This window comes from Chanodichthys erythropterus, chromosome 1 (genome assembly GCF_024489055.1).
Source record: "Chanodichthys erythropterus isolate Z2021 chromosome 1, ASM2448905v1, whole genome shotgun sequence".
NCBI classification, from domain to species: domain Eukaryota; kingdom Metazoa; phylum Chordata; class Actinopteri; order Cypriniformes; family Xenocyprididae; genus Chanodichthys; species Chanodichthys erythropterus.
Window position 1 is genome coordinate 10,643,452 of NC_090221.1, and position 26,136 is coordinate 10,669,587.

The 26,136-nt window shown below is 38.9% G+C and overlaps 1 protein-coding gene across 1 annotated transcript in view; it reads right to left on the reverse strand.

Annotated features, from left to right (window-relative positions):
* The window catches only part of ablim3 (actin binding LIM protein family, member 3), a 76,548-nt gene extending 53,207 nt beyond the window's left edge, over positions 1–23,341 (reverse strand). Inside the window, exons 1-2 of the mRNA XM_067387636.1 lie at positions 22,977–23,341; positions 8,282–8,419 (exon numbers count right to left, since the gene is read on the reverse strand). Coding sequence (XP_067243737.1) covers positions 8,282–8,419; positions 22,977–22,989 — 151 coding nt within the window. The 5' untranslated portion in view covers positions 22,990–23,341. The remainder of the gene's footprint in view (positions 1–8,281; positions 8,420–22,976) is intronic.
* Positions 23,342–26,136: the final 2,795 nt, after the last annotated feature.

Consider the following 26,136-nt stretch of genomic DNA (forward strand, 5'->3'; position numbering starts at 1 on the left):
CATGGTAAATGATGGTGATTTGTAGACTGAAAAGCCTTCTTACTGAATCATTCATGGCACAATTTTTGTTGTGTTTGTCACTAGTTTTATGTTTAAAATAGTTTACACCACATTTGTGATCTTCACTGAATTCAAGCGCTGGAACTCTCAGTGCTGTTTAGTGGTCACATGCTCGATCAGTGAGTAAACACATCTGCTCGTGCTGCACTGCTGTTTGAGCCTAGGGGATAAGTGATCCATGTTACACGGTTCAAATGAGTAGCATAAACATTATATCGTACTTTTGTATTGAGGAAAATTATATTGCGATAATTATTGTTATGGTTTTATCTCCCAGCCCCCCAAAAATATAAATATTAATATTTAATATTAGTATCTAATAATATGTAAATATTAGTAAAGTTGCTTTGCTACTTTAATTTGAATGAAATAGAAATCTTTGTCTGTAAAAAAACAAAGGCTATCACATTTGCAACCTGATATTTAAGAAATTTAACATAATACTTAATACCTTCATGTAAAAATGAACTGTAAAAAAGTTTTTGAAGTACCTTACAGTATGTTACCAAATTATAAAAATCCTTAATCTCTGCGATCAGTGTACATTATCTCTACTCTCACATTGTGACTTCTTGCTTCCTGTTAATCCTCTAAACTTGATTTAAACAGACAGAAATAATGTTTTCAGCAGATCTGTCTCTGTTTCTATCTCCCTCCAAGGCTGTGTCTCTCCTTCAGCTGCTTTCATTAACCTACTAACCTCGCTGAAAAATGCCTAATGATGCAGGAGCCCTCCAGGTATACGACAGAGAGAGAGAGGCAATTTTCATTCCTCCAATCCAAGCTTAACCTCTCTGTTTTGAGATCTACACTGCTTTAAATGGAACTTTTCTCTGATATGAGCCTATTTGAAAGTAAAACCCCTGTATTATTCACAGGTTGTAGAATGAATGCATATCAAATTATTCCAAATTAATATAGACGGTCCAGTTTCCAGTCTAGAGTTTCTCTAGGTTGACATACGGTAGGCTAATCCCTGACACTTTATCTAGATCTTCAGGAAAACACATAGGGAATTTGGTCTCTAATACTGCCACTGTCCTTTCATCTGTAGAAGAATGTCTCCCCAGCAACTATCGCATCGGCTTAATGATTGGACGGGCATACGTTGCCATAGTTACGAGAAGCTCCCATCCTGCTCAGTCTTCCTCCTCCAGTGGCTGACATCTCAGGAAGAGAGAGGCTCCACACAACACATATAACAACTGACCCTTTATTAACCCCTGCTTTACAGCACCACAACTACAGCAGTTCAAAGTTCAAAGCACCTGACTTTTATTTGTCCATTTGTGCAACTCTCAGCTGGGAACTGAGAGCCCCTGCGCCTTTGATCGCGAAAGTGAAAGTGTCCTTTGCGGTCGCATCGCGGTGACCCCGCGTTCCCATTTTTCCCCCCCGGAAAAACTGTTGTATAAATATTATATATATATATATATATATATATATATATATATATATATATATATATATATAAATATTATATATATATATATATATATATAATTTCCCTATGTTTTGGATCAGGTATTTTTCTCCTTTTAATAAGCTGGTCAGATTGGCTTATCATTATAGGAACAGAATCTGCATATGCCTGGAGCAAAAAAAAACAAAAAAAACATCTTACACAGCCAATTAACTCTCAGCTTTTAAAAAGGCATCTGTTTTGACAGACATCTTAATGACCTGCCACTCCTGTTCAGAAGAAGCAGTGCTGAGCAGCATTATTTGATTAGTAAAGTAAACTGGCTGCTTGTGAGTTACAGCTCTGAGAAGAATTTGTTGACTATGACAAAACTGTAGAAGTCGAAGTACATTCAGCAGTACAAGATGATTCATTTAACTTTGAATATTACATCTGCAGATGGGAACGATTTGGTGAAGAATTTATTAGGCATGCACCAACAGCTATTGTCATGTTATGGCCTTTATCCTATAAATAAACGATATTAAAATTCGATATTACATTTTGTTTAAATAAATAAATAAACCACTAACAATTTAAACCAATCATATTAAATGCTAAAAATAAATTTAGTCATCCCAACATTATAATGTACAATATGAAAAACAGATATTTATTTCAAGGTAAAGATGACACTTAACTGTAAATACTGTAAATAAATGTTTTTAAAGATTCACTTGCTGAAAATAGGAGAAGTAATACCAATAAAGATAAACAATATATATAATAATAAAATATTGGTAACTTTAATCCAAGTCATCAAGTTTCAAATTTTGTTGGCTAGCGGTCAAATACCAATTGCAATTGTCATCAGTAATTTTCCATTTAAAAAAAACAAAAAAACAAACAACAACAACAACAACAACAACAAAGGGCATTTCAGATAGAGTTTCTCCCTCTTGGAATTCAAGGTCCTACTTTGTCAATTTGTGATAATGTGCACAGGTGCCTCAGAACAACGCCCTTATCACACACAAGAGCAAGAAGAAAAAAAGGTAGCTCAAGTCGAACTGTAACTTAAAGGGGTAGTTCACCCAAAACTGAAATGTCGGTCATCATTTTATGTATTTTTAAAAATTAGACATCTTTATGTTCCACAGAAGAAAGAAAGTCAAACAGGTTTGGAATGACATGAGGGTGAGTAAATGACATTTTTGGATGAACTATCTGTCTGACAGTTTATGGATGGTGCTCATACCTGTGAGTCACCCACTACAGAGGCTCAAGTGTAGGTGAGCTGGTCTGGATATTTATTGCTCTATGACATTTCACTCAGACATACTGTCAAGCATTGAGCTCAAATAACCCACACTTCTAGTTAAAAAGTAGCAAATTTGCTTAAAGAGAGACCAGAAAATTTGATCATATGCTTGTGTTTCTTAGAGAAGATAAATATATTCTCTACTAAAGTATTTATTGTTGCGTTAATCGTGCTGCCTTCACAATTAATTAGTCATTTTAAATGGATTTAAATAGCAAGTGAGCACTGCTTATTCATTTAAATCCATGAGAATAAATATGAATTTAAATCCATTAAATTTATTTAAATAATTTAGTCTACAGCATATATGAATTTATAAAGGTTTATGAATAATAATTTAGCAATGCACAAGTAATTTTAATGAAGCAATACATCCCTTCAAAAAAAGAAAAAAAAAAGTGATAGTCACAGTTGTCAGAAAATTATCTGACAACTAATTACACCATAATCTCTACAGTGACCCGAACAAGTATTTGAACAAACATACAGTAAATGATGAGCATATGAATGCCATTGCTTCTTTTTGTGAAATTACCTCATAAAAAGCTGCCCTTCTTCATAAATATCATTTTTTCATATTTTGTTTTGTAATGCAGTGACATTCAAACTTTTATAAGTGCTGTCCAAATTGGGTCCACATTATGTCTCTATGATATCAATAGTCGCACAGCTGTGTTCATTATCTGTTTGCACTCATGTAGGAGAGAGAAGAGCCAACTAGAAAGCTAGAAAGGAGTCAGGAGGTCAGAATGAGTGTGTGACTTCCATCCCCCACACAGCATTGTTAGTCTCCAATCTGCGTTATTTGAACAGGGGAAATAAATGCACAACCAAATAGAGATTTAATGAGTTTTCTGTGCCTGCACATCTAACAAGATGCCCACAATTGTAATGCAGAAACAAACAAAATTTGTCCTTGCATGAATGTGTGTGTGCATGTATACATGTTTGTGTTTGAAAGGATGTGTGTACACAATGATGAAGGTTGAAAGCAAAAGAACAAACCTTTAGAGCTCTGTTACAAAATTTGCCTCGCAAAATGGTGCACTCTTATTACTTATGATTGGGAGAAAATGCAACACGCAATATGGAGGAATGCATCCCGCCTTCTAAATAAAAGAGCCAATTGCTGATTGGTAAAGTCACTGCGTCACTGCAGCTGCCGTTAGAAGCTCTGGTTCCCACAGAAACCTGAGACTCAAGATTTCAGGATTCCCCCATTCAGACAGATAGGACTTGGTCTTGGACGCCTAAAATAGCTGCCCGGAGACGTTGCGAATATGGCTGCTGAGTGACTTTCATTGAAAGGGACTTTGCTCACTGTCTACAAAGGCAGACACTTTTTAAAGTCATCATGAAACGGAAGTTGTGATAGTCTTTTCTTCCATATCGTGACAATATATAGTGAAATGGCTTCTCAAACAAGAAAAAAAAAACTGTAGGGTGGGAATAATTTTGATTGGATCGTTGGATTATTGTCATTTGCTATTGCTCTGATCTCATGTGAGTGATAGGTTGTCCCGCCCTCACAGCAGTAAACACATCATCAGAGAAGAGATGTCGTTGCAGGAGGGAGGGGAAGTTAATTTGATTGTGCACGGATCACCGTATACTGTATGCGCAATTTGCTACTTTAAAACACTATGGAGAAAGCTTTTTTAAACTAATCATGAGCCCCCTTATAGAATTTAACACGTTTATTGTAGCTATTTATTGTGGTAAATTCTGAGTAAGTTGTTGTAGATAGACTTCTATTACACCTGTGGCATGTTGTAGCTATAGTTTCTAAACGTGTAGATTATTTTTCATAACAAATGGTATAGATTTAAAAAAAGAAAAGAAAAAAAATCTACATTGGCCATAAGCTTCTTACCTGTAATTATAGCCTTACGCCTGTTTCACACTGCAAGCGTGAGTGGCACATGAGCGTAACTACATCGTCACTGCAGCTGCAGAGACACACAAGTATTCACACTGGAAGCGTTTGTACAGCGTCACAGCAGCGGCTTCAAGCTACATATAAACTGAGCATTTTTTTACAAAAAAACACATTAGACATGCTTATTATGTGCATTTTGAACACTTTTTGTGTGAAATTATATTTATTTTGTCCATCAAAAGTGTGCTTTCACTTTAATTGAGCGTCGGCAGCGCAGCAAAAATAGACCCGAAACCCCCGCTTCACTGCTGCTTATGCGATGCTCCTGCTTGACGCTTACGCGCTGCTCCTGCTGCCTGTGTGAACGCATCCGTTGGATAACATGCACGCCGAAAAAATGTGCGCTGCCCACGCATTGCTTATGCTTGCAGTGTGAAACCGCCGTTACTGGGGAAGTACAACAAATCAAGAGCTTTAAAGTCTGGACTTCTTTAATTATTGACGAAACAATCAGTTTTCCTCATGTTTGAAATGTGTTTTGTTTTAATGATAACTGACATGTAAAACCTGACCTTTAGAGACTGATGAACTGTTAAGGAGTAGGAAATAATCAATTTCAATATAAGAAACTAAAATTAGTTTGACTTCCCATGGCAGTTTGAAGTAGAAAATTTTTGTCAAACTGATAAGGTTATAGCCCAAAATTTTATCAAATTTATCCCATGTAAACAAGTAATTGTTAACTAGCCCCTCCTCGAGATAATGGTCCAAAACAGTAGTATAAAAATCCAAAATACACACAGATATTGGGTAAAAATAGGCATTTAATTACACTACCCTCTTTTTTATGGATTATACTTATTTATGGACTTTTTTTGCATTAAACGTTTTTTAAAATCTATAAAATTTCTCCAACTTTGTCCGCCATCTTGGATTTTTTCACAGATTACTTTCTCTACATGCGATTTTTCCTAAATATTAGTTCAAAATAAGTTGTCTACAATACCTTAAAAAGCTGTCTATGCATGCAGCCCACTAGGTTTCAGAACAGAGCCTATCACCATTTACGTTTGACTGTGGACATGTGTATGCACACACAGGAAGCGAGTAATGGTAATATGCCTGGCTGCCTCCCCTTTACACAAACTATTCATTGATGTGTCCTTGAAAACAGCTGGTTGTGTTATACCTGTGTGTACAGCATCCATCTCTTCTCATGGCCAAAGCCTGAGTAAACTCCCACTGAAAACATCTCTACTGCCTCAGCTTCAGCTGTATACACATGACCTTGGCCCACATGTTTCTTCCTGTGTGCTTGAATGCTTGCTGTTTCAATTAACTAGACTGTAATTCCAAAGGTATCTCCTTTTCTTCATCTCCTCCTGTTTGCAAAGGCATGTTGTCAAGTAAAGCCAACTAATGTAATCTATTAGATTGTAGCCCAAACCAAATAATTCCATTAAAAACTATTGATTTTAGACGGTTACCAAGTCAGTCATGGATTCCAACAGCCAAAGCATACATGCCTTTTGAAATTAAACTGCAACTCAGATCGATAAAACCAACATAGGCTCATAGTAAAACATGCCTCTAACTACATTTTTGGGATTTCGCATTGCAAAACTTACCTGTATATAATACACTGCAGTTTCCAGCAGAAATAAACATTAAAGTGACAGTAAAACACCAAACACTTTTATTCCTTTTATGATTAAAGGCAGGGTGTGGGTTACACCCTGGGGGGAGGTAGGGGTGGTCAAAGACAGTAGTCTACCTGTAATATGAAGCTTTACCTGCAAATATGAATATACATTTCTAGCTCTGACTGATTTTCAATGGTAATTTTACCTACCCTTAAAATGGGTCATACCATTAACATTACCTGAGCAGTTCAATTAAATATGCTTATAAAACCACGCTCATTCAGGGACGTGCTTTTTTTTTTTTTTTTTTTTTTTTTTTGCATGGACAAAGTATATATATTGTTAAATTCGCACCCTTATTATAGGAGCAGATTATCAATTAATAAAGACTATTATGTCTTTAAATATTATGATCTCAAAACACAACATTTTAAAACAATTTTACCACATAGGCCAATTCAATGCATTTAGCCTAGGAGGTACAGTACTTTATTCTCAAATGTAATGGAGCATTAAACTTTTAGTGCAACTCACCGGAGACTTCATTTCGGAACTGCAGCGATACGTAATAACATGCTTTTGGCACCGCTTACTGTACATTTCACATATCAAAAAACATTATGGACATACAAATTATCCATGTTTGGTTTTTGGCCTTAACAAAAAGGCTGAAAGCGAATTGTCACGTGTTTACGAACACTGGCAACTGCAACTCCAATGTGGCACCGCTGACCTGTGACAGTACATGCTGAGGGAGCTGGGATTCCTGTGAAACACCCCACAAATGTTGCCCCTTTATCCAATTAACTGGGCCTCAAAGCCCCCCGGCTCGTCATCAGCACACTCCGCTCTCCCAATCAAAACACAGCATGCATGGAAGCTGAGCCATCAGTCACTGGACTGTAAACAATCCACCATGCAACAATGAAACTGCATTGTTCCATGCTGGTCATATGAGCTGTTGAAATAGCAGTTGGACTTCCTACACACATATCTAACACACACACACACACACACACACACAATAATATATAACACAAATCGTGAGATAAGGGGTGGTGCTGAGTTAGAGGTGAAATACATTATTGCTCAAGGCAATTTTCATGGAAGATAAGCAACCCTCGGAAATTGGTAAAAATTAAGAGGGAGAAAGCAAATAGGAAAAGGATTGTTCTTGTTGAGTAACTTCATGTGCTCCAAGGCAACTTGTGATGTCATAATGGAGGGAGGGAAGGAGGCTACCATTCTCTTTCAATCGTTCCCACCCTATCTCTCCATATATGAGCCCCCCTCCTCCCCCCAACTATGCCCTAGGGTTTGCTATGGGAGGCTGCTATTGGTTTGATAGTGTAGCTGAGAATAACCACCAACCAGGGGCAGGGTGCCCCTCCACACGGTTACCACAGCAACCCCATAAATGCAACACAGGGACCATGTGGCTACACCAGTTTGAGTGTAAGCAAGGAAAAGTAGCACAAATACAATCTTATAAAAGCTCATTAAACCACAAATGAGTCCATCTCTCAAAGGACCTTCTTCCATATTTTTAATCTAACATAATTTAAAGGTGAGGGTTCATGGTCACATCATTCACATTCATTTTACATTTTAATTTCTTGACGTCACTAATGTCACTGATAATTGAGGGCAATACCATGGGGCATCACTGAGCAAACATCTTGATGATGTGAGTCCAGAGGATCTCATTATGCAACAGGTTCCTACTTCAGACAGCCCCAGGAGCACAGCCAGCATCATTAAAGCAGACATCCACTGCTTCTAACCACTGATGCCAAACTGCTATTAGGTCAGAAGCAGAGAGCTCTGCTTTAGTTCTTAATGAAGAGTTATTATCGAATAGAATCTATTGGAAACTGTATATCTGAAACAAATCCAAGCTTTTCCCATAATTAAAAGGTGGCTCTGAGAGGTCATCAGCATTTCCAATGCACTGCATATAGGCAAAAGACTCTTACCTTGGCAGGTGAAGCATTTGATGTGGAAGTGGACATGTTGCACTCGTACCACCTCTCCTTTGCACACCTCCCGGCAGCGAAAGCAGTGGATTGGTCCGGAGCTCCGTTCACTGTTGCACGAGCTTTGCTGATAGGGTACTAGTGAGGAAAAACAAAAAGACACTAAGTGACGAACATCAAAATGACCTTATTGTTATTGGGTGATATTCGACTTTTTTTTTCAGTATTAGTATCAGTAATCAATATCAGCTGACACTGAATCAGTGTTGTTATTGTTGAAATAAAATAAAATACAATATTAAATACTAAAAAAAAAAATAGAAAAAAATGTGAAAAGTTGCCTTGGAAACTGAAATAGATTAAGTTGAAAAACTAAAATTACTAAAACTAAATCTAAAATAAAAAAATAAAGCTAAATAGCTAAAAAGAAAAGGCTAAATGGCTAACAAAAATAAGCACAAAACGAAATTACAAAAAATACTAAAATTAAAAAGAAAACTGAAAATATAAAAAATAAAAGCTAATTCAAATGATCAGTAATTACTATAAAAGAAGGCTTAATACAAAAAAAAAAAAAAACACTGCTCTAAATATTTACTGTATCTACAGATATTAGATATTTAACTGTGCATGCTTTCCATTTTTGAAGGGTTAGTTCACCCAAAAATGAAATTTCTGTCATTAAGGCGAGACACCCCAGGTGAATAGGGTAAAAAAATAACTAATAGATACCACCATCTGTTACGTACAGAAGGGGACAGAGACACAGGAATAGTTAATATACAGTTTATTGAACAACCAGAGATCGATGGCAGAGTGCAGGTGAGTGGAAGCAGGTTAAGTTTGTGACTGAAGATGATACTGGATCTGATACTTGTCTTTATCTTTCCCAGGGATCGTGGAAGCAGGCAGGCGTGGAGCAGACGAGACACGAAGACACTCACAGGAGACGAGGAGACACTAGGAGTCACATGGAACGCTGGATACAGGTAAGTAGAAGTTAGCAGAGTCCTTGAGGTAAGCATCACAGGTAGGTATGCGTTAAAGAGACCGGACAGTGACTGAGTGCTCTGGAGTGTCTTTTATGCTGCTTCGGTGATGAGTGCTGATGCGTGTCAGGTGTGGCTAGTTAATACTCAGGAGAGGGAGTGCGTTGTGATTGGGTGAGTGTAGAGCCTGGCTTGTCTGTGACATTACCCCCCCCTCCACAGTCCACTCCTAGGGACCGTGGACCCCGACGTCGTGGTGGTGGACCCCTGCCACATGGAGCTGGTCGGTTAGGATGTCTGGCATGGAAATCATCGAGGAGACTTGGATCGAGAATATCATTCCTGGGAACCCATGACCGCTCTTCGGGACCGTATCCCTCCCAGTCGACTAGGTACTCCAGGTGACCACCACGGCGCCGGGAGTCCAAGATGTTTTTCACGATGTAGGCCGCTCCATCTTCCACGATCAGTGGAAGGGGGGATTCTTCGGCTTCGCCAGGCTCTGTGGAGGGAAGAACAGAGGGATGGTGAGGCTTTAGTACTCACACATGGAAGACTGGGTGGATTTTATACTCAGGAGGGAGTTGCCGGTGATGGGGTTTATCTGCTTGATGGTGAAGGGGCCAATGAATCTGGGGCAGGTGCATCCTGATGTCCCGGGTCGACAGCCAAACCTTCTCGCCTGGCTGGAAGTTGGGTGCTTGGGAGCGCCGAAGGTAAGCTGTCGTCCTGCACCTGCGTAGAGACCAGACCCTCTCGCTCTCCCGGAACCAGTAATCCACTGCAGGGACGTCCGATGGTTCCCCATCCCAGGGGAACAGTGGGGGTTGGTAGCCAAGTACGCATAGGAAGGGAGTGAGACCGGTGGTGGACTGACGGAGAGAGTTCTGGGCGTACTCGGCCCAACCCAGAAACTGGTTCCAGGAGTCCTGGTGGCCGTGACAGAAGGTACGTAAGAAACGGCCGATCTCCTGAATCTTCCTCTCCGTCTGCCCGTTCATCTGGGGATGGTATCCAGAAGAGAGACTGATGGTCACACCTAGGAGCTTGAAGAAGGTTCGCCATACTCTGGAGGTGAATTGTGATCCACGGTCAGACACGATATCCTCAGGCAGTCCATAGTATCGGAATACATAGTTAAACATGAGTTCTGCAGTCTCCATTGCCGTTGGTAGCCCAGGTAAGGGAATTAATCGACAAGACTTGGAAAATCGGTCCACTACCACCAGAACACAGGTATAACCGTTGGAGACTGGGAGATCTGGTATGAAATCTACTCCTAGGTGTGACCAGGAGCGGTCTGGAATGGGCAGAGGTTGGAGAGAGGTCCCGGAGAGAAGATGGCGTGGACCAGACGGCACATTCCTGGCACCCCCGTACATACATCCTGACGTCAGATGCCATTTTGGGCCACCAGAAGCGCTGTTTCAATAGTGAGAGGGTCTCATTGACCCCTGGGTGGCCAGTGCCCAGTGAAGAGTGTGCAGAATGAATTAGTGGAGTGCGCCGTGTCCGTGGAACATACTGCAAACCTTGGGGATAACCCGGCGGGGTGTTGGCGGAGGCATTCGACTCGGGGAGCGTCTCAGCGGACCAGGTAATGGGGCTGACAAACAGTTTCTCAGGGATGATGGGCTCTGGATCATCGGTGCTTTCTTCAGGACTATGAATACGGGACAGAGCATCGGCCTTTACATTCTTTGAACCAGGACGATAGGAGATGGTAAAGTGGAATCTGGTGAAGAACAGAGCCCATCTGGCTTGGCATGGGTTCAGTTGTTTCGCGTCCCGTAAATACTCCAGATTTTTATGGTCTGTCAGCACTGTGAATGGGTATTTAGCTCTCTCGAGCCAATGCCTCCACTCTTCCAGGGCGAGCTTGATGGCCAACAGCTCCCGGTTCCCGATGTCATAGTTGACCTCCGAGGGGTTGAGTTTGCGGGAGAAGAAGGCACATGGATGGAGTTTACGGGGATTCTCCTGCTGCTGGGATAACACTGCTCCCACTCCTGTGGTTGAGGCGTCAACTTCGACGACGAAAGGGAGATCCGGTTCTGGGTGGGCCAGGAGGGGAGCGGTTGTAAATGCGGTTTTTAGGGTGTTAAAGGCTTGTGTGGCGGCTGGAGTCCAGGACAGAGACTTGGGCTTGTTTCTGAGAAGGCTTGTGAGTGGGCTGGTGATGGAGCTGTAACCTTGGATGAATCTGTGGTAGAAATTTGCAAAACCTAGGAACCTTTGTAACTCTTTCACCATACTACCCCAAGTGATTGATTACATTAAAAATTGCAAACATTTTTTGAATTACAAGTTTTTTAAAATGTAATATTTAAATATGCAAATGAGGCACTATCTAATTAAATATGCACTAATTTGCATACATTTCTAGAACAAAAATCTGAATATTGGATGACGTCAGGTTCAAAGTTCTCTAATTTTTTGTACATATTAAATTCAAAGGTTTTTACAGAGGGAATTTTGGATATCTCTTTTTATCGCTTCATAAATCAGAAAATACTATCAACAGCCAGAAAAAAAAATATTTTCACCATTTTTTTTAGGAATAAAATGTTGTATAAAATCAGGGAAAATTTTATATCAACAAATCCCTCTGTAAAAACCCTCAGAATATAGACAGGAATAAAACTGTAAAATTTGGTGTAAATGAGTTCTGCTGAAGTGGAGATTTCTGACTCCATTTTGAGAAAACAGCCTTTAAAGATATTTACTGTAATTGAAATATATAGATGCAAATAGATAAAGTGCTATAAAACATACACTTTAAAGTGTATTTTGGATGTTTTCTTTCCACCAGTCTGAAAAAACACTTTATGAAAAGCCAAAAAGTGCAAAATCTCAAAATTGACAGGTGACTGAAAAAACAGTGTTTTTGCCTGTAGTGTCTCACCTTAAGTACTCATATGCAATTGATGTAGTGAACACAGTCCAGGTTTCTGTATTTATGTCTAATCTCCGGCTCATTATTGGCCAACGCTGTACATGTGAGCAGCATGACGCATGCCTGTGATGCTGATGCAGGAGCCGGCTAATAATGTGTCGGAGTTCGAACATAAACACGGAAGCCTGCATTGCGTTCAACAGTTCAAATCATTATTTTTTTTTGTTTTTGTGCACAAAAAATATTTTTGTTGCTTCGTAACATTAAGGTTGAACCACTGTAGTCACGTTGACTATTTTAATGATGTCTTTACTATGTTTCTGGACTTCAAAAGGTGAAATGACATTGCTGGGTGGTTCTGAAACCCTTGGAAATATCTTAATTTGTGTTCCGAAGATGAATGAAGGTCTTACAGGTTTGGGATGACATGAGGGTGAGAAATTAATGACAGAAATTTAATTTTTGGGTGAACTAACCCTTTAATTCTTACCTTTACACTTCTTATTTACCACCATCTAATGCTCACTTTTTTGTGCTGATTGCCCTCCTAGATGCATAACAAGCATTCAAACACTCAGCCAGTGAATATATCAATTACTGTGCAATCACTGTTGCAACTGTTGTTCTTGCTTTAGTCTAAAAGGATTTAACTGGGGGAAAATGTCGAAAACATTAAGGGCACATGCCCTACCCTGATCTCCATTGTTTCAGCTACAATGCTGGCAGCAGGGCAGAACTGCCAGGTCTGCGATCAGATTCAACAGCCCCATGTTCCCACAGCTCTCTGAAAAAGAGAGCCAAGGCGACAGCCAGGAACAAGCATTAAAAAAAAACTGTCTGACCTGGTAAAGCACACTGGAAACTAGGGTTTAATGAGGTTTTTATGTGCATGTTGGAAAAGACAAAATGTAATCAGCCAGCATAATGTGTCAGGTCAGGAAGTGATACTGATCAGATAAACTCGTGCAGGAAATTAGCTCATTTTTCAACAATAAATGGTGGTTATCAATGTGCCACCTGAACCTGAATTATTAGGGATGCACCAATAATAAAATTATGAGCGACACATACAAGTCAAGAAATATTTTTACGTTATAGCCGATGAACGATAAATTGCCAGTACTGCAATTTGAAACCATTTTGAAATTACACATGATAGTGAATATGAAAAATGTATTAAATTTGATACATTATATTTAAGTGTTATTAAATTAAATTAAAAAAATGATTAAATATTATTGTAAATGTATTATCAAAATATCTATGCAATAAACAATTTATGGTTAAAATGGTCATTATCTGAGGGCTGAAAACCACATTTTCAGGGCAACAAACAATGTCTTGTACTAAAAGATATTGAATTTCAATACTATTTTGTTAAAATAAATGAAAAACAAAACACTAATAATTATAATCAATCGTTTAAGATTAGGCATCACAACAACGTCAAGAATAGAATACAAAAAAAATATATATTCATTTTGAGATTTGCTAAAGCTTATATTTAAGTGTTGAAAAAATTATTAAATAACATTATAAAAATATAATCCAAATATCTGTCCGGTAAGTACATAGCAGATTGATATACTGGAAGTATATGAGGGCTGAAAAGAGCATTTTCACTGCAACAAACAATGTCTTGTACTAGAAGATCACTTCACATATTTTCAGTCTATTGGAATAGAGAGTTTCATTGACTTTTCTTCATCTGCAGCTGAAGAACAATGATCCATTAATGCTGTTATGCCTCCTCCAGTGTCTCAATCTCACACTGATAATATTGTAAGCACTTATTCCTTTGGCAGAGCAACACACTGCCTGGCCAACTTCCAGAGCATGTTTTCTGAATTCTGTGTGTGGCCATCAGCTCTGCGAGATGCTCTGAGCCCACAGTCTTTTGTCAGTGTAGAGTGCAGTATAGTCGTGATGCTGTTAAAAGCAGATAACAGCCACACAAGAGGAAATATGAGATGTTTTGCAATATCACAAAACCAGAAGCATTTATGGTAATGTGTAAGAGCTATTTTCCCCAAAGCTTTGCTTTTCTTTTCACCGCAAAGACTGTGAGCTCCCCATAAGCTTTCACATACAATAACACTCAGATAAACAGAGGTGACAGCTCAAAAGAGAATAAACTATGTGCCGTTAAAAGACAATATGTCTTTCAGGCATCATTTATTTGTCTATTATGGGTGTTGCTGTGCTGGAAGCCCACTTGCAAGAGGGGCCTCTGGGTGGGTGTAAACAGGCTGTGTAATCCCTGCTATACCACATGCACTGAGATCAGTGAAGGACATGCACAAAGGATTAAAGTTTTTAATGGCTCCTACATTAGATACCTTTCATTCATGCTTTAGTAAAAACTCTTACTATAATGGAGGCTAAAATCTAGATTCAAATGAATTCAAGTTTTAAGAAGCAAACTTTCTATTATTGATACAGACTTGACAGTCTTCACAGCTCAAATAAAAACAAGATCCCCAAACCCCAAAATAGGTCATTCTGAGTTTTCATACATTTTCAATGATTTAAACATATGTTGCCACAAACTCTTTTCGGTTTGCACAAAAAACCTCAGTTATTCTCTGTTGAGAAAAAGAAAGAAAGAAAGAAAGAAAGAAAGAAAGAAAACGCTGAATGTACAAAAAGGTAGATTCAAAGAAGCCTAGTTCTTCGAAGAAACTTCAGAGCACTAATGTTGAGCAATATATAGCAAAGGGCCGGTAACATCCGGCCCAAGGTGTAAGGTGATAACCGCAGGACCTAAGGGGCCACTGCTATTTCTGCCCTCAGCGGAGGAGCCTCCTGCGGATTATAGTCACACAGGATTGTGGGAGAGTGGAGGTGACAAGGCTGCTCTCAATTCCTCCATAGCCGGGCAGAAGAGAGGTGTAAACAAGACCTTGTGGCCAGACAGTCCACTTATCCTTCACAGTAATGAACACTGGGTAAAGACCTTTAAATCCAGTGCTAGAATTAATGGCTAAATAACTCTCCCATTTACCTGTGACAAGAATAATACTGACCAGTACTAAATGTGTTTTTGGTGATTGTTAGCAGTATAGTTTACTTAAAATAACAAATGTATATATGTACAACAATTAATATATGCAGTCAGAATATCTAAACCAATATAGAATCCGATTTTTTAGCATTTACTGCAATACATTTGGCTGGAAAATTTGATGGGATGAAAATAAATGGCTTAACAAATGTACGGTATATATTGTGCAAACTTTTGGGGTCAGTAAGAGTTTTAATATTTTTGAATTGTCTTGAGGCTGCATTTATTTGATCAATAATGTATTAAAAACAATAATATTGTGAAATATTATTGAATGTAAAATAACTGTTTTCTTTTTAAAAGTATTTTACATGTTATTTATTCCTGTTATGGCAAAGCTGAATTTTCAGCATCATTATTCCAGTCTTCAGTGTCACACGATCCTTCAGAAATCACTCTAATATGTTGATTTGGTGCTCAAGAAACATACATATATATATATATATATATATATATATATATATATATATATATATATATATATATATATATATATATATATATATAGTAGTTTACACACAGAGACGACAACACCATCGTTTTAAAAAACTTTCACTTTAAAACCCGTTTTTAGTTGAAAACAGTGTCGTATAAACAGCCCCTTAAAGAATTAAAAAACCTGTTTGCACTATGGTAGTAGACGTGGGCCTCTGGAGAACCTGACTAAATTTGATATATGACTACTGTTACATTCAAGCCAACACTGCTGTAGCGACAGGAGCTGAACTAACCCTGTCAGAAAAATGATCACTCAAACCAGCCAAACACAAGGTCAGACAGAATGAGGTCTGAGGGCCTCAAGGACTTGCTCCGGTCTTCGATCTGCTCTCGGGGTTACTAATGATTTGGGATTTCAACTAAGTTTAGAGAAATGTATTGGGTCAGGGTCACTGGATGAACATCCCTAGTGTCACTGTATGAGTTATCTACCTTCATGACTTCTACAGAAGATGATTCCTTGGATTCTTTAATGGAGAGCAGCAAACATTTACTTTTTTAATAACGCTTTAAGTTTAGATAGAGGACACTGTACAGGAAACCAAATATTCTGGGTTATAAGTTTGGTCCACTAGAGCCTGCCAAAATCACTCTCATAGGAAACTGGAGACTGTAGAGACGATAAATAACACAGATGAGCACAAAATCTACCCAAGAAAATTTGATCCTTAGTGTAAAATAAAAACGCTGAGTAAGTATGAAGAGGTTGAGCCAAAACAGTTATTAAAACTATTCCTATGTATGCAAATATCTGTTTGTCAAAGCCATGTGTTTAATTAAGTAGCAGTTTCTTTTACACTATTATAATAGCCACAATCTGATTAGCACATCCAGACACTACAAGTAGTATGCTTTCTTCGTAAAAATAATAATAACAATACTTTCTATAGTATGTGCCTTGCAGATGTCATACTGGATTGATATAGTGAAAAGCCACTCTGTGTCTATCTACTGGCTTTCATAGCTACATGTTCCTACATAAAGACCTTCATCAAACATATTGCCCTGTATATGTAAGCCAGGGGAAATACATGGACAATTAAATCTTTAGAAAGGATCTGTAGGAAATTCAACCCTGATAAGTGTTAGCTTGATGGTGTTTCTCTTTTGTTCCCAGTGCTGTTAAATCATAACGTTGGGCTACAGGAATGACAAATGGGTGCTGACGCTGAGCCGGACTGCACTCCAGATGGGATGAGAGTGTGTTTACGGTGCCATAGTGGGTCTACGTCTGCTGACACACTAGCTCAGATCAAATCAACTCCCAGGTAGAGCTTATGTATTATGCAGATAGATGCTACAGAGCAGCATCAAGGCAGATGTACAATATTTTATCAGGGGAGACACCGTTATAACTGGGCAATTTTTAAATTCGTAACCTCCACTTTTTGGGAAATTATCATTTTATTTTAAGAGTTTCAACCACCACACATAGAATATATATATATATATATATATATATATATATATATATATATATATATATATAAAAAACCAAATGTTAACTGGGCGCTACTCTAGTACCTATTTTCTTAAAAATAAAAGGTTCCAGAACACTACTTCCATTTAAAAACCTTTATACTAAAGAGTGCACTACTGAGGACTACTGAGTAAACTTTAAAGGATTAGTTCACTTCACCTGATCATTTACTCATCCCCTTGTCATCCAAGATGTTTATGTAATTCTTTCTTCAGTCAAAAAGAAATGAAGGTTTTTGAGGAAAACATTCCAGGATTTTTCTCCATATAGTGGACTTCACTGGGGTACAAGGTTGAAGGTCCAAATTGCAGTTTCAGTGCAGATTAAAGGGCTCTACTAGGGATGCTCATTTCGGTTAAATTTCTCGACCGACAACCGACGCTCGTTATCCGATTATTAACTGTTAACTGATAAGATTATAATATTGTATAGCCTATATGATGATAATATGACATATATATGACATTAAATAAAAAATACAATTGATGAGTGTCTGTGTCTCCCACTGGTTTATTTTAACATGCAAACAGCAGCATAGAACAGATAAACAGCAGAACCTGGATTCACATTATCAAATTGTCACGCACATGCAGCGTTTCTGACAACAGAAAACCATTTTTTAAATAAAAGGCATAAAATGAATAGGCCTACACTAAATAGCCTATTTTTCACTTAAATGTTTAACAAATTAAGATGACAAAACAAAAACACGGTGAAGCCATTGAAGCTTTGAACAACCGGTATTTTAGACATTTTTTCCGTCAAATAAAAATAGCAGGCCTACCTCAAGGATTGTTATTGTTATGACCACAGACGGTGCACGTGTGCATACCGAACGAGTCTTTCCGCGCTCATGGGCAAAGGAGTTTCTTTGAAAGGCTCGCGCGCGAGACTGAGCGGAATGCGGGAAATGAAGTATACCAGGGCTCTAAATTGTAATGGACCGGAGCTCACGGTTCACATCGAGAGAAATGGGAACGCGGGGGCACCGCGATGCGACCGCAAAAGGCACTTTCACGTTCGTGATCAAAGTGCATGCCACTGATAAGCTTTGCAAATGCAGTAGTACAGTAGCTATACACATACCAATTAAACGCGCAGGTCTCCTCTCGTGCGTCCTCCCCACTGTGTCACCGGTCGAGGCAATAATTTTCGTTTCGCTTTTAGATATCTCTTTTATAGATGCCATCAATGCTTTTAACTTTCTAGATGTAATTACCGAACTCAAAACAGTCCATAAACTACAAATCCTCACGAAAACTTCAGTCAAGCCAGCTCGCACGTCAATCTGAGAGATTAGCCTCTTACCTTAAAGTGTAAAATTTCTCGGTTTCTGAATGGACGGTTTTGCTTGATTGACAAACGCTAACGTTCGGCCACGATTTATATACCATCGACCTGTCCTAAAACGTTAGCACGCTGTGATTGATTGCTTGGAGATCGCGTGTTTCTCTATTCGAGAGCGCATTTCCTCTTCTTCACATCTGCACAGTTGATTATTTATGAACGAAAGCTCTCAGAAACGTGAAACTGGTCTCATTTGAAAGAAAATATCCTAAGCTAAAAGATGATATATTGTGACTGATTGAAGCAGCCCTTATCAAAAGTGCGGGGGTCGATTTCTGTCTTTTCAAAACTGCGGGGGTCCTGATCCCCCTGTCCCCCATGCCAACGGCGCGCCTGACCCTTTCTATCGAAATGGTCAGTAACGTTACTTCTTTTCGCTCGCTTCATTTTGCTTGTTGCTTAGCGAAATATGTCTGGCACGTGTGAAACGCCCCGCGAGTTAACAAATAAGCATATATGTATATATAGCATGTTTTTCTTTACCATGCAGCAAACAGCAAAAAAAAAACAAAAAAAAAAAAAAAAAACGTTTAACTGATAGTATTAATCGGTTAAAATTCTTACTTTCGGTTAACGGTTAAACGGTCAATGTGAGCATCCCTAGGCTCTACACAATCCCAGCTGAGGAATAAGGGTCTTATATAGCGAAACAATGTCATTTTCTAAAAAATAAAATAAAAATTTATATACTTTGTTTTTAACCACAAATGCTCATTTTGCACTGCTCTGCAATGCGCCACACTTTACGTAATCATGTTGAAAAGTTGACATGGCTGGAAGTACCGCGGAATAACGCCATCTCATTTTCTCCTGCAACTTCAAAATCGTCCGACATCCTTGTTTTACCTTTTTTTGTGAAGGCCGTTTGGCTTAGTCTCTTTGCACGTTCGCTTTGTAGACAATGGATCAGTATTTTCGCAGTGCATTTTCCTCGGCTGGGATTGTGTAGAGCCCTTTGAAGCTGCATTTAAACTGCAATTTGGACCTTCAACCCCCTGGAATGTTTTCCTCAAAAACCTTAATTTCTTTTTGACTGAATAAAGAAATACATAAAATTCTTGGATGACATGGGAGCAAGTAAATTATCAGGAAATTTTACTTCTGAAGTGAACTAATCCTTTAACTCACTTAAATAATATTCATGAGACAAACTGAAAGTAATAATGTGCCCTCCATTTCCACATTTCAAATCACTTATGCATATAATTTATAAAACATTTTTTGTTATTAATAAAGGGCTTTGTCATAATGACAGTAATTTAATCCAATGTTTTCATTTATGAGCACACAAAACAAACTTATTCTATATGCTAATATCATGACAGTTAATTAAATTGCTTTTGTTTGTTCCTAATATTGATTCATGCTCATTTTATTATCACAAACTCCATTAATGTCAACAGAAAGAAGTGCGTTAATTTTACAGATGGCTGTTAAGGCTAAAAAGGGTGCTGCAGTTACAGATTACTGTTGTATGGAAAATGGTGTCGATGAGGTCTGAACACTGAAGGCGAGCCGGGTTCCACCTCATTGCTCTCCACAGGGCTGGCATGACAGAACAGTGGTGACAGAGGCACTTCTGTAAATGTGTGTGCTAGCGTGTGATTGATGTGAGGGATGCTGAGTCGTGAATGCTGACACAGGACGAGCAGGGTAGGACGACTTCAGGAACCTTGGGCTAGACTCACAGTCACATTGGTTGGGCGATTGCTACATCACTTATAGGGGTGCTTGATTATGATTTCACTTTTTTAACTTGAGTTAGTGTGTAATGTTGCTGACTGAGCATAAACAAACTGCTAAGTTGTGGCACTCAATGTTCAATGCAAAGGGAGATATTTTCTTTGTTTTTCTCTGTTTAAGGACTACAACTAATGGCTGGAAGGGAAGCTTCCCAGGTTCTTCCCAGGTTAGTGACATCTTCCCGGGTTAGTGACATCACTAACCCTAAAATCTACATAAACCCTGCCCCCGGGAACATGCAACAAAAAGAGGCCATGTTGGGCTGCTTTAGAGAAGAGGAAGAGTTGTTGTAGTTGAGTGTTGTTGCCATGCCGTCATTTTAAGCCGGACTGCTTCACAAACGAGGGTCAATTCAATGCTGCATTTGCACAAAAGATTAACATGATAGCACATGCTAGTCGATGAGTTGAATCAACTCCACAGCAACTACATAAATGTTTCCACTAACCATTCAGAAATGTCCAGATGCATTCTAAAAGTTGTACCTTCTTCCTGAGTCTCTCCATCAGTGTCTGACTCCGGTTTGAACAATGTAACACTGAACACCGTTACTGACAATCGTCATTCTGGCTGCATGAGATTCTCCAGCTTTGTTGTTGTTGAACAACCGAAGCGTGAGCTGTTAAAGCTTCGACCTCTACTGGAAAGGGGGCCGGGAGCAGCAGATCATTTGCATTTAAACGAACAAAAAAAAAAGGGGGCAAATCTGGCAAGCTATAATAAATGATCTGTTGGGTATTTTGAGCTGAAAATTTACAGACACATTCTGGGAACACCAGAGACTTATATTACATCTTGTAAAAGGGGCTTTATAGGTCCCCTTTAAATAATATTCATTATTTAAAACCCAAACTCTCCTTTCCTAATCCTTCCTACACCCTTACTAATAAACAATCACTATCCATCATTCACTAGAATCTTTAAGGCACAGAAATCTTTGATATTCACTCTGCTGAAGGCAGGAGAATCAAACAGGAGAACAAAGAGAAAGAAAAACAGAGAATGGGAACAGATTGAGGGAGCATTCCGCTACTCACTTGTCTGTTTGTTCTCTCAGTGGTGCAGAAAATAGAGGGCAGTTGATAATGGCAGATGACCATAAGAAATGTAGGGAGCAGCAAATGAAGAGAGACCAAATGACCTCTGTGTAATTGCTCGACATTTTCACCAGCTCAAGGCTATCATGCCCAATGTAGTGTTCAACACGCCATTGTGCACGGCTCCATTCAAATGCCATGTGTCTGCATGAGTGGCTATATCAGGTAAGTTTGAGACATGGTGTCAGTTAAGCAATTTGATACTTTCTACTGAAAAAAAGAGCATGTCTATTTGCAAAGTAAAAAATGTTTCATCATGTCATGAGCTTTATGTGCATGTTCTGCAAAACACTCCAGGTCTCTTGTGGACCAGGCATGCCTGTTCATTTGTTGGTAGCTCTCCAGCTAGTCCTTTTTTGCCACGAGACACAGCCCGGCCACTGCACTCATTCCCTTGCCATCTGTCTGCATCTGAAAACACTTGCTCTCCATACGGTAGCACGCTGGTAGCAGCCCCATCCCCAGCTGACAGGCAAAATGCTTTGAAAGAGTGAATAAGGCAAGCTCAATTGGCTGATGTGACATTGTTTTATCAGAGTGAGCTGGTGCTGTGTGTCCTGAACTAAGGGGAAAATAGTGGGGGGATTAGTTCAGAGAGTGGGACACGTGGACAAAGCTTGTCCGTCCGCTCATCAGCTGAGAATGCAATTTAACGGCTTGCTGAAAGAATGCAAACCATTTCTAATCACAGAACAGCATGGCATTTGCCAAGTAGGCACAAACAAACAAAAAACAGCTCTGTTCTTAAGGTTCTGCTGAACTTTTCCCATAAAAGGATCATTATGAGATGCAGCGGTCATGCCCTTGCAACACCAGCTGACTCGAGCACAAGCCTCAAAGGAGAGCTGGTCACTAACATGATCTTGACCACCTCTCTGTCTTTTATTCTATGTTGGTGTGCATCTTTCATGTAATCAGTAACAATTACATTCTACAGCATGAAATCAGCAATAACGATTTCATTGATACTTTTATGATTGGATGAGAGCTAAATGAATGCAACCAAGCATAACTGACACCAAACTGGACCAGCTGGTCATTCAAGTATGTCTAAGTTTTTATAACATCCTTTCACTAGACATTTGATCTCCAAATTTTCATTTTCTATGGCTTTTTCAGTTCAGTTCAGTTCAAAGCGGTCAAACATCTTGTTGAAATATCAACTTCTAAACAACTTATTTGATGACCAAAGTCAGTTTAAGGAATAACAAATCTATACTCATCATTTCTGAGCACAAGACTCATTTGTAACTCTGAATAATAAATATTATTATTGTTGTTGATCAAATAGTATTATATTCATAATAATAATGATAATAATCATTATTATTATTACTAATGGCCTGTTATTATGATTATGATTATTATAATTATTCCAAATACCTGATTCAGTAAGGATGTCTTTGGGACATGTCAGGAGCAAGAGGTCAATCGCTTGAATAAAACAAACTGCTCTAATTTTACAAGGTCAAGATAAACTTTATTTTTACCTTAAATTTAGATTTCTATCTGCTTCGGTTATTCTTTGCAATTGGAATCTTTGCAAATAGACCAAGGTAACAATGTCTAGAATTTACTCACCACTCGTGCTCATGATGCTGAGACAATAATCCAAGAGTAAATTTTAATATCCAGACAGCAGTAGTCGCCTATTGTTCCACCGATAAAATCCAGTTATTGAGCCTCAGCTTGTAGTCAGAGTCGAACCGTTAGAGTGGGATAAAAACTCGAGGAATAATTAATACAAATGTTAAAGCTCCCAATGTGATTCACGTATCACAGGAGGGCAGTGATCAATTGGTTAATAATTGGAACGGTGGGATTAAAGTACTGCACCCCGTGAGTGCAGGGCGGACGACCGGCCTCAAATAAAGCGGAATGTTGCCTAGTCACATTCCATGATCTGCTGCCGTTTCTCGAGTATAGCCTGAGATAGTGCTGAGCAGTGTTGCGTACAGTGGACGAGGCGCTGTCACTGTACTCTCGCGCTTGCATCTATGGAAGCGCGCGCCGGGGTGACGTCAGGCAGGGAACTGGCAAGCGAGCGCAGAGCAGCGTGTTTCCTCACACCCTATCTTCACTGCAAGCGCGCAGCTCTGCAAAACAGATTTGTTGATTGTAATGGCAGCTCTTTTTAGTCGCTTGCAGCGGATTTGAAGTGTGAGGTCATGCAGGGGGAAAGTTGAAGTGTAGGGTGGATTTTCACAGATTACGGCATTTACTGTATATGGATGTATAGCGCCCTCTCACGCAGAGTTAGAAAAAACACAGTGTAAATAGGCTACAGTAGACAAATTGGCTTAATTTAGCAACCTGTCCGCCAACAAAAGCCTCTTACTATGACAATAATTAGCCCGTTTGGAGCCGAATTGTGTTCCAGAGAAAGGCACGCCGTAAATGTAGCCACAAATGATAATCAAGTTTTAAGTCAAAAACATTGTTAAAAGATTAGTTCACTTTCAAATGAAAATTACCCCAAGCTTCACTTACCCTCAAGCCATTCTAGGTGTATATGACTTCCTTTTTTCTGATGAACACAATCAGAGAAATATTAATAAATATCATGACGCATCTGAGCTTTATAATGGCAGTTATATATATATATATAATATATATATATAAATGTAAGCATAAAGAAACAGAACAGAACAATTCTAGGTCTAATTCTAGTAGGGAAATAATCCTTTTTGAATTATTTGCAAATAATATTCAGATTAATTTGCATTAAAATATTCACACATGGTAATGTTTGTATGCCTAATATGTCGAAAACGTAAAATGGTTCTTGTCTCGTCACACTTAGTTAGGAATTACATGAATCACGTAGCCTAAATGCGTATTTTCAATTCAAAACGGCCATATTTGTGAAAAAAGTTGAGTAGTTTGCATGGATGTTACTGACAGTCTTTTATCATTTCTATCGCAAAACAGCTGACATGTATTAAATGTTTCACTTGACTCTCTGTAAACCCCGCCTACATTGATTTGACTGGACTGGACATAATTTTGGCGAGAGCTGTTAAACCACTGAGGTAGACCAGTCACCAGACACCAGACTAATAATGTGACTTTTAAACCACTCATGCAGTTCTAAAAACATATGCAGCAGAGCAGTGCAATAATTTCAAATATTGGGGGGCCATTTCTAATTATTGGGGGGATTTGTCCCCCTCAATGTCTATGGTGGTTACAGTCCTGCTCCACATGACTCCGGGGGGGTTAATAAAGGCCTTCTGAAGTGAAGCCACGCATTTGTGTAAAAAAAAAAAAAAAAAAAAAAAAATCCATATTTAACAAGTTATGAAGTAAAATATCTAGCTTCCGCCAGACTGCCTTCCATATTCTACTTACGAAGAAAGTGTAAAACTCTAGCAGTTCAAAAAGCTTATGCTATACCCTACGCCTTCCCTATTCAACATACGTGACGGCAGTTTACACTTTCTTAGTAATTTGAACACGAATGCGGTCTGGTAGTCTCAGCCTCAAACGTCACGCCCACGGACTGTTGGCTGAACGTCTGATGTATATGGCACACTAAACTGGAAACACTTTAGGATTTGCGAAGTTGTCATCTGGTTGGTTGAATTCTACAGGATGTCTGGGAGACATGTGTGTCACGTTCTTAACGGTCTGCCTGGAAACAAATGCTGTGACGCCAAACCCCCTTGTAGAAGAAGAAGAACTGTAACAATGACCAGGATCAAATAAACACTGGATTTTCAAAAGTATGTGAAGTTTGCGGCTTCTTTGTTGCAGTAAACTTGCACAACGTTCTTGAATTAATCATTTAGATGCACGCAGGTCTGTTATTGTAGAGACATCAGTTGCGTCCCAAATGACGCACTATACACTATGCACTTATACACTGTACTTGTGCACTATGCACTCATCCATGTAGTGTGTAAATTTGTATAAGGTTATTTTGTCATTTAACTACGGAGTCCGATCCTCCCTTCCCCTCCACTACGTAATTAAAGCTGCGACAGTTGAGTGCACGAAGTGTCCAACATTCCACACTTCGTTTTTTCCGTTAATTTAGTGCATCATCCGGGTATTTAAAGTGTACTTTTTCTTTTTGGAACTTTCAGTGTGAATGCGCTACTCGCACTATTTATACTTTAAAACGTCATAGAATAGTGCATAAGTACACGAATTGGGACGCACCTAAACCTGATGCGGAACAAAACGAACTGTGATTGGTTGCGTTACATGTCAGTCAAACGTCTTCTTGGGCAGTCTTGGCCAATGAAAACTGCGATAGAGTCCAGACCTTCTGCCGTCAGTCTGAAGCTCTGGCTACGTGAGACTAGTGTTCTGGCTGAAGCTAGATATTTTACTTCATGACTTGTTAAATGTGGATTTTTTTTTTTACACAAACGCAGCTTTATTAAACTGGCATATTTAGGACTTTATTAACCTGGTGGAAATATTTTGCCTTTGCCTATGTGTTTTTTAGAGCCTGAGAAATATTTGCTGGAGAATTACAAAATGTTTTATAAATAAACAAAAAAAGTAAAGATGGTATGCTAACTTACAGATTCCTGAGTTTGTCCTCACATTGACTTATTTGTTATTGGAGCAATTTCAAATCAAGGGCAGTGAAGAAAACCTCTTACTTGGCAATCTGCCATTTATTTTACTCTTGGTGTACACTAGTAGTCACTCTTTCATCACTTTATGTCTCAGAGGTTTGTGCTTATTGCACAACTTCACGAATCAACCCAGTTTTCATGCTTTCTGA